We start from the raw sequence: 11,980 nt of genomic DNA, 5'->3' as shown, positions 1-11,980 counted from the left end.
TATGTCAAGCCAAATGATAACAGTAAACATAGGGGGAGATCTTATTAATGGTATTCATGCTCATGTTAGAGTAGTACAAAGAAGAATTTTATGGGCTGAGATGGAAGCAATTAGTGAATTAAAACATCCATGGCTTGCAATTGGTGATTTTAATGCTATTACATCAGCTGAAGAAAAAGTTGGGGGCAGACCAGCAAACAGAAGAGCAATGCTTGAATTTACTTCATGTTTGGATAAATGTGAATTGCAACAAGCTCCAAAAACATGTCTTTGGTGTGGTTTTAAAAGAACCTACAACTTAGATCTGCAAGTATACAGGGTCAGTTGTAGTGAGTGAGGTAAGAAGGGGTTTGTCCTCAGGGACTTGGTGTGTGTAGTTGAATCTAGGCTTTTGCTTAACTGATTTCATAGAATTTTGGGCAGTGATTGAAAGCAAAAAGCACAGCAGTGCAAAGCAGTGTGTAAAGGAGCACATATAAGACAGTGGAAGCAATGTGCAATGTTTAATAAACAAGAGAATGAATGAACTAAGGGTGTAAACAGTGAGAATGAGGGAACTAAGGTTATCAAATCCACCTCTAATCTACACTTTTCATTGAACCGATTACACTACTCTTGTCCTTATAAAAGATAAGGGTTGAGATTCTAGTCTGCCCTATATCTAAGGTGTTTCCCCACTAGAAAGATTAATCACAACTAAATCATTTCTCCAAAGTACTAACTGTCTAGGTAAAGCACAACTAGTCTACGGATCAATGATAATCTAGTTTAACATGAGTTGTAGCTTTATCAACAAAGTATGAGCCTAACTATAATGCATACATGGCATACATTGTGAGAGTAAAATGCTGATGTACTAGGTTAATTCTTTCATGAGCATTTTTAACAATCAAGAGCAATATTATCAGAGTGCAATGCACAGTAGCAGATTAGAGTTTCATTGAAACCTTAGCAAGCAAATTAAAACATGCTAAACATAGTTAACAATTGCAGTGGAAATGTACAATGAACTTAAGATTGAACAAAAGTTATCAGTGGAGGGCACTGGCTACTCCAGGACTATAGGGTTGAGCTCTGGCTAACCCTGGCATACCCCTCCAACATCCACACACACAATCTATTTATACCCCAAAATTAGGGTTCATACAATTTCCCCCAAATTCCCAAATTCCCAAAATTAGGGTTTATATAAAATAAACTCACCAATCTTCTGATTTTGTTTTCTCCTATGCTAATTGACGACAACCCATGCTTTGTCTTGCTTCTTCCACTCCATCTCCTGCTCCAATTGTCCTTAATCGACTGTGAGGGGAAACCCTAAGTCTGCCTCTCTCAATTGTAGCATCTTAGGTATGAAGAAGCTATGATGGAGAAAGAGAGACTAGGGGGTTCAACTGATGGTTTGGTCTGCTGTCGTGGTCGGGTGAAGGTGGTGGTGGTGAACCTCGAGAAGAAGAAACTGCAGGTGATGGGTTTCTGTCGGGAAGAAAACTGCAGAGAAAGAGAGAAGAAGTTCTCGATGGGAGGAAGAAGGGAATGTTTGGTTGGGAAGAAGATATTTGTTGCTAGGGTGTGAGGCGGGGACATCGAATGTTGATGCACATGAAAGAGAAAGCGTTGGATGATCACATCTGGATTAAATCGAACGGCACGAAGGGAACAGGCGTGGAGCGACCGTTGGATGTGTGATACATCAAAACTGACGGCTTAAGATAGAGTTAGTTACTATGATGTTAGACAGGAACTTCAGAGTTTGATGCACGATGATGAAGCGACCGTGGGATGAAGTGATGGATCCAATCTGACGGCTGAAAATGGAAGCGGTTTTGGGTATTGGGAATGGATTTGGGACTTGGGTATACCAAGCCCATATCTTCTTTAAGAACAATTCTTCCTCTTCAAGCTCATTTCTAATTGATCTGGCTCTTGCAAACATCAATCTTTGCTGCCTTTCTGCGGGAGTCTTTGCCGTTTCTTTGCTCTTTTCGCTCCGTGAGTTAACTAGGCTTTATTTAGTACCTAAAAATACAAAATTAATTGAGAAAAGTATTTATTCTTGAAAACAACGAAAACACAGAATATGGGATAAAATGGAGCGTTAGTGCACAAATGATGAGGTAAATGCCAATAAAAAGGTGCAAATATATACAATATTTGGCACTCATCAAATACCCCCAAACCTGAATTTTACTTGTCCTCAAGTAAAACAAAACTAAGGAAATCCTACCTATACCACTGTCGCTGGTATCTCGATTGCATTTAGCGAATGCAATAAGCCTTTTAAACCACTAAGTGTCCCTAGTGGACGAGTTGAAGTCTCGTGAAGGTTTGCTTAGAACGTACCTACAAAGTTCTAGGACAAAATATAAGCTCAGATTCCATGAAATATGACATGTGCCAGACAGTAGAAGCTCACAGCAAAATGGAGATGTCAATCTAGCTATCAAAGGCACAATCCTAGCACTGATAACAAATAAAGACATGTGATAAGAGTGTAAAGTGTATATACACATGTGTAAAGAAAGATCGGATGTTATGACTACTAATCACCAAGACATAGTTTCTCAGGCTAAGAACCGAGGTCGAAATCTAGCTAGCTGTCCGGACTTTACGAGAATTGTGAATGAGTTGGAGGTATTTCACAATTACTCGCGTTGTACATCAATGGCATACACCCTTCCTGGCTTATAACACAAAAACACAAAAGATGACTCTTATTTACATTGACTACTCTCTTTTATTTTTGGAACAAGAGAGGATGGAATTGATAAATACTTGATTTTTTTTATATTTTTTTAGAACATATTTACAACATGGTAACTCTTTTGATACATAAGCAAAAAGACACAAAAAATTACATGACACTTTGCAAGAGGTAGCCCTTTTTTATGCACCCAGTTAAATTCGATGGTTGTCTTTCTTAATGTAACCTCCACCTTCTATCCCAACCAACCAAAGAACAAGATAGTCAAGTTTCGTTCAGTATTCTAAAGTGATTGGAAATCGTGACTTCCGATAGAACACCTCAAGGATGAGGCTATACATGTATTGGTAGATCGTGCGCGTGCAAGTTTCTTATCACTATGTGAATTGTGCTAGAATCAGGGTGCCTAAATATCTAGACTAAGAATCCTTATGTTTACATACATGCACAAGAGCCAACATTTCAAGGTAAATGAGCTCCATTTTTATGTTTTTTTCAATTTTTTATTTTGATTTTTTGATTTTTTGATTTTTTTTTCAAAAAGAAAGAGTTCTATTTTTCGATTATAGCATGTTATCTAAGTATCTACTTTTCACCCCCAAACCTAAACTAAACATTTTCCTCAATGTTTCAAAAGATAAACATGATTATAACACATACCATGAGAACGATGCTAAGTGTAGAAAAATGAAAGAGATTACCGGATATTGGCGAAAGCAAGTTTTGAACTCCATTATTCAAGGCAAAACCCAACAGTAACTCAACTGAATTCACATTGGGTTAGCACAATATATACAAGAAACATATGATTCCACTAAACATTACCTACCAGATTATATACAAACAATTCACTATATACATACAGTCTAAAGAGTTGAGGATCAACCCAAAAGACAAAGTGTTGAAACATAGACAGTTTCAAACAACTATAGTTGGACTGAAATGCGAGTGAGAGTGAAAAACCAGATGAATCACCCCCAAACCTGTAATTTTCAGCAGGTTTACTTTTAAGCACAAAATCTTTCCATTTTAGGGGTGCAGGATTCACAAGGTCTAACTCAAAATGGACTTTGTTTGGGATGGTCAGAGAAATTAATTCCAACTGTGGATCTTTAAAAATGTTGTATTTTGATGCAAAATAGTCCAAAAGGACTTGGGAGGCACACAGTTCCAATCCTAGGTTGGGAATTTCAGAAAAGTTGGTTTAAAAGTTTTGTTACAAACCAAATCTAGGTTGGGTGGAATAATCTCAATATGCGATTTAGGTAAGAAAGTTGGTACTTCTAAGTTATTTTCATGGATAAGATCAATAGTACCAACACATACTTCCCCTAAATCAGAAATTGGTAAATCATGCTCACATTCATCGAACAAAACATCAAGACCTAAATCGGTATCATGATTGTCCGTAGTACTCAAATCAACATCGGAAGAACTGGGGTTCTTTTCGAACTTGTGAAGGAGATAATTTCTTTTAGATTTAAATAAATTTTATAAGTGAAGCAAAATAGCAAAGTGATTGGAATATTTTTGGAGAAACTGGGGCTAAGGATTCCACTTTTTCTACCAATTTAAAATGATATTTCTAATATTATTATGCAAATTTTTCCTTTTAAATAGTTTTAATTATTGAAAAAATGGATTTTATAAAAGAATAAATGTAAGTTAAAAGCATGGAATATCAAAAACTATAAGTCAAGCATATACCATCAATTAAAATGGCAACTATTTAATAAAAATCCTTGGAAAAACTCTTTGTTCAAGGAAAATAATTAAATATAATTAATTGCATAAATAATTAAAATAGAAATTACCCCTTTTTCATTGGCCGAATAGTTTCCTCCGTTGCCCCAAAGGATGAGTTTAGCTCTTCATTGTGTAAACTTGCTCAAAATTGATATTCATTGCTCAAAAGATGTTTACAAGGATGAAATGGAGAAAAATGATAAAATCGGGTGTTTGCAACGTTTATAACTGTTGCAAACACCGTTACAAAGAACGATATCCCTAAAGTGCAGTAGTATTTAGAATACTACGACCCACAGCCGACAGTCGTTGTCACTGTTGATAAACGACTGTCTTGGTCATTGTGTTCTTCGCGTTCTTCCCTTCCAGCAGCAGCAGAAACTTTCTTCTCTGGAAGTTTTTCTATCGATTCCATTGAACTCTGTGTTGCTCTATTCTATCCCCTCTCACTTGCCAACCTTTCTAGTAGACCCAAGGAGCATATTTATACTCAAAAACACGCTGAAATCCATCGCTATAACTCCAAATAATCCTTCATTACTCGGGAAGTGAAGAGAATATTTTCTTACCATTTTTGGAATTTCACACGTAAACTTCATTGTAGCACGCTCCAATTCAGCTTATACACGCCTCAGAATTCGTCTAACGCTAGCAGAACTTCTCCATGCACAGCAGAAACATATTTTTGCTCGTGTTACAGTCCACGTACTCTGTTTTGGGCTTGTGAATCACACCGAGAATTCCATCCAAAGTTAATCGATCCTGTCACTCATACTGTGTTTCTTAACCTATATCACATCTCTCTACCAAATTTCAGCCATTGAATCGACCCATAACCCCTTCATTTTCTCAATTGAAATTCTTCCAGAACTGTTTAAGTATTTCCCGCCATAATTCAGAATTTGAATTCTTGAAGATGACTGCCCCCTAACCGTCTGTGGAGTGTAACTAGCACGTGTCCAACTCAGGTGCCCCTTATAAATTGAGGTTCCCCTTATCCAAAACAGAGAGTCCGAATAACAAATGTCCTCCGGGATGCTCCGCATAATTTTTCGAGCCGATTTTTCCAAAATTATTTATTTCCAAAAAAATACCTACAAACACATAAAACACCATAATAAGGACGAAAACGAGTACTATCAATAGAGACATTGAGGACAATTCAGACACAAAAATGTGTCTACCAAAGATTAATCACAACTAAAGCATTTCTCCAAAGTACTAACTGTCTAGGTAAAGCACAACTAGTCTACGGATCAATGATAATCTAGTTTAACATGAGTTGTAGCTTTATCAACATAGTATGAGCCTAACTACAATGCATACATGGCATACATTGTGAGAGTAAAATGCTAATGTATTAGGTTAATTCTTTCATGAGCATTTTTAACAATCAAGAGCCATACTATCAGAGTGCAATGCACAGTAGCAGATTAGAGTTTCATTGAAACCTTAGCAAGCAAATTAAAACATGCTAAACATAGTTAACAATTGCAGTGGAAATGTACAATGAACTTAAGATTGAACAAAAGTTATCAGTGGAGGGCACTGGCTACTCCAGGCCTCTAGGGTTGAGCTCTGGCTAACCCAGGCATACCCCCCAACACCCACACACACATTCTATTTATACCCCAAAATTAGGGTTCATACAGTTTCCCCTAAATTCCCAAAATTAGGGTTTATGTAAAATAAACTCACCAATCTTCTGATTTTGTTTTCTCCTCTGCTAATTGACGAAAACCCATGCCTTTTCTTGCTTCTGCCACTCCATCTCCTGCTCCAATTGTCCTTAATCGACTGTGAGGGGAAACCCTAAGTCTGCCTCTCTCAATTGTAGCATCTAGGTATGAAGAAGCTATGATGGAGAAAGAGAGACTAGGGGGTTCAACTGATGGTTTGGTCTGCTGTCGTGGTCGGGTGAAGGTGGTGGTGGTGAAGCTCGAGAAGAAGAAACTGCAGGTGATGGGTTTCTGTCGGGGGAAGAAAACTGCAGAGAAAGAGAGAAGAAGTTCTCGATGGGAGGAAGAAGGGAATGTTTGGTTGGGAAGAAGATATTTGTTGCTAGGATGTGAGGCGAGGACATCGAATGTGGATGCACAGCGAAGATAAAGCGTTGGATGATCACATCTGGATTAAATCGAACGGCACGAAGGGAACAGGCGTGGAGCGACCGTTGGATGTGTGATACATCAAAACTGACGGCTTAAGATGGAGTTAGTTACTATGATGTTAGACAGGAACTTCAGAGTTTGATGCACGATGATGAAGCGACCGTGGGATGAAGTGATGGATCCAATCTGACGGCTGAAAATGGAAGCGGTTTTGGGTATTGGGAATGGATTTGGGACTTGGGTATGCCAAGCCCATATCTTCTTTAAGAACAATTATTCCTCTTCAAGCCCATTTCTAATTGATCCGGCTCTTGCAAACAATAATCTTCGCTGCCTTTCTGCGGGAGTCTTTGCCGTTTCTTTGCTCTTTTCGCTCCGTGAGTTAACCAGGCTTTATTTAGTACCTAAAAATACAAAATTAATTGAGAAAAGTATTTATTTTTGAAAACAACGAAAACACAGAATATGGTATAAAATGGAGCGTTAGTGCACAAATGATGAGTTAAATGCCAATAAAAAGGTGCAAATATATACAATATTTGGCACTCATCAGTCTTCAACATTCTTGGTCTAATTGTCAACATGGCACAAGCAGGATTCTATGCAATTTGGATAGAGAAGTATTTAATAATCTTTGGATTCAGAAATATGAAGGATGGGGATATAAAGTTGGTCTTAAAATTGCTTCAGATCACTCTCCTCTTTTGGGTGGTAATGTAAGTATTCCTAAACCAAAAAATGTGCCACAAAAATTTCAGAAAATATGGATTGAACATCCTGGATTTTTGGAGGTTGTGAATAATTGTTGGTCTGAACAAGTAGTGGGAAACCCTGCTTATGTCTTTCAAAGTAAACTAAAAAAGCTCAAGAAAGTTTTAGCTGATTGGAATTGGAATGTTTTTGGTAATGTGAATGTGAAGATCAAAGAAGCTGAAAAAAGAGTTCAGGAAACTATGGCTTCATCTGATCAAGATCCATTTAATGAGGAATTATTAAACAATCTTGTGGAAGCATAAAATGAGCTCAACTCCAAGGAAGTGCAGTTAAATGCAATGATGAAAATGAAGGCTAGAATTAAATGGGTAAAGGAGAGATCTGCAAATACAGGTTTTTTCCATACTAGTTTCAAAATCAGGCAAGCCAAAAAAAATTATTGGATAATTGGAGGATGATAATAACATTATAACAGAACAAGGAAAAATTGTTGAGGTACTTATTAACCATTTTGAGCAGAAGTTTAAATTTAAAGAAGTGGAGATAAAAAATTCATTACTTGATGTGATACCAAAACTTATAACTGATGAAGACCAAGAAATGTTGGATGTTATTCCATCAGCTGAGGAAATTAAGTAAACTCTGTTTGAAATGGATCCTGATAGCTCTCCAGGACCTGATGGTTTCTCTGGCAGCTTTTACAAAGCTTGTTGGCACATAATTCAGTATGATGTAGTGAATGCAGTTCAATTTTGCTGTAGAAGAAGATTCATCCCAAAAGGCTTAAACTCTAATTTTCTTAAGGGAAAGTTGAAGGTGCTAGATCCCCTAATCAATTCAGACCAATTGGGCTCATCAATGTAAGTTTTAAAATCTTTACTAAGATTATTACTTCAAGAATGTCTTCTTTGATGCATAAACTTATATCTCCTCAACAAGCTGCTTACATTAAGGGAAGAAATATTCAAGATCAAATTGCTCTTGCTTCTGAGATGGTAAATGAAATGAAGAAGAAAAGGAGAGGAGGTAATACTGGATTTAAACTAGATATCTCTCAGGCATATGATTCTGTCAGCTGGAACTTCTTATGTCAAGTTTTACTAAAATATGGGTTTTCAGAATCTTGGTATAAGTGGTTGTGTACTCTATTTGAATCTGCTAAGTTATCTATAATAATTAATGGAGGGCCAAATGGCTTCTTTTCAGTTGGAAGGGGACTTAGACAGGGAGACCCATTATCTCCAACTTTGTTTCTCATGGAGGATGTTCTTAGTAGGAATATTTCAAAAATGGTATAGGAAGGCAAGATAGCTCCAATGGTGATCAGAAATGGAATTCATCCCACCCACATGTTCTTTGCAGATGATGTCTTTATCTTTTTCAATGGAGCAAAGAAGAGTACTGAGAATTTGATGAAACTTTTAGAATGCTACCAACTCAGTTCAGGGCAAGTAATAAATAAAAGCAAAAACAAGTTGTTCATTGATGGCACTACTGAAGAAAGGAAGATGTACATTCAAAATTTGGCAAATGGAATTAAGTACTTTACCTGACAAATATTTGGGAGTTATTCTTCATGCTGGGAGGGTTAAAATTTCCACTATTTGGCCCATGTGGAATTAATACAGAAAAAGCTTGCTTCTTGGAAAGGAAAATTGTTATCTTTTCATGACAGGTTGGTGTTAATAAAATCAGTGCTATGCAGTGTTCCCATTTACAACATGTCAATATAAAAGTGGCCTTCTTCTGTGATTAAGACCTGTGAAAAAATTATAAGAAATTTCTTATGGTATGGAGATGGAGAAATCAGAAAATATACAATATTATCTTGGAAGAAGGTGTGTACCCCTTACAGTGAAGGTGGCTTGGGAATTCAAAGGTTAGAAGTCCTTAACAGAGAACTTCTTATGAAATTATTATGGAGAATCATGAATTCTGATGCAGAGTGGGCATTATTCATAAAATCCAAGTACCAAGATAAGCATGGGCAATGAAAGAACAACTGGAAATTATCATCCATTTGGCCAGGGCTAAAATAGGCTTGGGATCATTTAAAGGAAAATATTAGATGGTCTTTAGGTGATGGAAAAAAGGTATCCTTATGGTTTGATTCTTGGATCAATGATACTCCTCTTATTGAGGATATTGGTTATACAGACTATGTTAAAGAGCATATAAATATTAAAGTTGCAGATATAATCCTTTATGGAAAATGGAACATGTCTGGGGAAATCATTCAAATTCTTTCATCCTATACTTTGCCAGAAATTGGAGCAGAGCATGATCATCTTATTTGGAGAGGTGATATAAAAGGTATTTTTTCAACTTCCTCAGCAATTAACATTATAAGAAATAAAGAACCACAGTTACATGGTCATAATTTTATATGGAACTCATATCTTCATCCAAGTATTGCAAGCAACTTGTGGAAAATAGTTCAAGGCATATTTGTTGATGACCTGAAAATGATTAAAAATGGTTATGATATGGTTTCAAGATGCTGCATTTGTGAAGAATCTCAGCACAGTATGAACCATATTTTATGGGAGTGTAAATTCATTATTGAGATTTGGAGTTGGGTATGCTTTGTTTTTAACTTCACAAACCCAAAATCTTTTGAAGATGTGTGGAGATGTGTAAGAAATAAAAGTCCTCTGATTAAAGAGTGTTGGATCATTACAGCCAGTTCAATTATCAAGGAGCTTTGGTTCCAAAAAAATAAAAAAATATTTGAGAAAGTCAATCCCAATACTCAGAATTTTAAGTGTAGAATCAAGAAAACTGTTTGTGAAGGGTGACTTAGAATGAAGGGTAATAAATGGGATCAAGCATATGATAATCAGATAATTCTATTCTTCAATTTGGGTCCAAGGATGATAAGATTTCAGAGCATTAAAACTTGCTATTGGATTCCTCCAAGAGATGGTTTTGTTCTTTTTTGTTGTGATGGTGCATCTTTTGGGAATCCAGGGGTTGCTGGTTTTGGAATTGTGATTAGAGATCATCTATTCCAGGTAATGGGGACTCTCTCTGGTGGAATTGGTGTTGCATCCAACTACATATATGAAGTGTGTGCTGTGATCTATGCAGCTGAACTGGCTGTGACTTGGAAACTGCAGAATATAATCATTAACTCAGACTCTAAAACAGTAATCTCTGAGTTTGCTGAAAATAAGATGTCCTGGTTTGTCAGAATAAGATGGTAGAAGGCTGTAAAGAAGATTAACACAATAACAAGCTGTCACTGCTTCAGAGAAGTTAACTTCTCTGCAGATACAACTGCAAAAAAAGGTGCTAAAATGGCAGCAGGTCAAAGGCAACTGCACTATGGAAGACCTAATATCCTGACAAGAATAGAAATGCCAAATATTGAGTATTACAGATTTTGTTAGATCTTGTTATTCCTCATTTTATCTTGTTTTTTAAGCCTATGAAGTTGGCTTCTTTTCTGTTTTGCTTTAAGTCTTGTATTCTTTAAACAATTTTTCTATTCTAATAAAAGTATATGTGATTCAGGAAAAAAAAAGATGATGAGGATAGAATTGGTAACACTAGTTTAGACGAGGTTCAACCATTTTCATGTTATTATAATGATGATTATGATGAGGATAGTGTTGATGAAGAATCTGAAATATGTAGGCATAGTGACCAGGAATTTTTTACTTCAATTGAGCTTTATAATGATAATGTTATTTCTAGTTCAAATCCAAATAATTTTAATAATTATTCACCTTTTCAAAAGGAAGAGGATTTGACTAGAGATACCCCCGTTTTAGACGATGTAGAATTTCCTAGTTACGAAGCCGATAATGATTTAGAGGAACGAGTTTATTCTGAGAATATTATTTTAAAGTCTTGTTATTTAAAAACAATAGTCTTAGATGAAGAAGATGAACTCGTAGAGATTGTAAATATGAGTGAGGATGCATAACCTGAGTATAACCTAGAAGAAGCAATTGACTATTTTCAGGATTCTGATGATCTAGAAATTAGGGAAATTGTAGCTAGTCTATCTGGAGACACCCAAAACTCTAAGTTTGGGGGTGATTATCATTCTCCCCATGCCTTACCTTTAGCTCTTACAAATATCCCTCACGTGGGACTTGATATATGTGCCTCGACCATTGTACCAGATTATCGTCATATTAGCTCTCCTGAACCTAATGATGTCTAAGAAAAAGTTCAGTTATTAGAAACCCATCCTCTGGTTGATGTGGTTTACCCAGGCTATAATACCCAGAATGATTTTGTTTTCCCACCACAAACTTTTCTTCCAATTGTGGGAACGTTTGAATTTGAAATGTGTCAGTTATTAAGTTTTGAGACTAAACCTAAGTACTTTAGGAGAATAGAAACGACACATTTGCTTAAGAATGACCACCACTTTCATTTTGGTCAACTGTGTGAGTCAAATTTGATTGACTTAGAGGATCCTCCATTATTCAGGTTATTATTATGTGCTTCTAAATTTTTCCAGACCTTAAAACCTGATTTTAAGGATCTTACTTATGAGGAGGTGCATCCCATGAAAATATTTTATTTAGACCCTTTTATTGAACCTGAACCACAACTAGATGCAGTTGTCTTAAACAGGAAACTAGGAAAGGGTGTGTTATGTTTGTTCCTGGTTTGTTGCAGTTCCCTTTTGTATGTGATAACACTTTTTTAAGCAAATGACCCACAGTTGTTCCGGATATTGCTATAT

At 36.3% G+C, this 11,980-nt stretch overlaps 1 protein-coding gene across 1 annotated transcript; it reads left to right on the top strand.

Moving 5' to 3' along the window:
• The first annotated feature begins 8,174 nt into the window (after positions 1-8,174).
• LOC113312297 lies at positions 8,175-10,481 on the top strand. The gene is made up of 3 exons (XM_026561061.1): positions 8,175-8,567; positions 9,333-9,588; positions 10,246-10,481. The coding sequence occupies exons 1-3, from the start codon at positions 8,175-8,177 to the stop codon at positions 10,479-10,481; spliced, it is 885 nt and encodes a 294-aa protein (XP_026416846.1).
• Positions 10,482-11,980: the final 1,499 nt, after the last annotated feature.

This window comes from Papaver somniferum, chromosome 9 (assembly GCF_003573695.1).
Source record: "Papaver somniferum cultivar HN1 chromosome 9, ASM357369v1, whole genome shotgun sequence".
Classification (NCBI taxonomy): Eukaryota; Viridiplantae; Streptophyta; class Magnoliopsida; order Ranunculales; family Papaveraceae; genus Papaver; species Papaver somniferum.
Note: the sequence above shows the minus strand (reverse complement) of the source record. Positions and strands in the feature narration are given on the sequence as shown.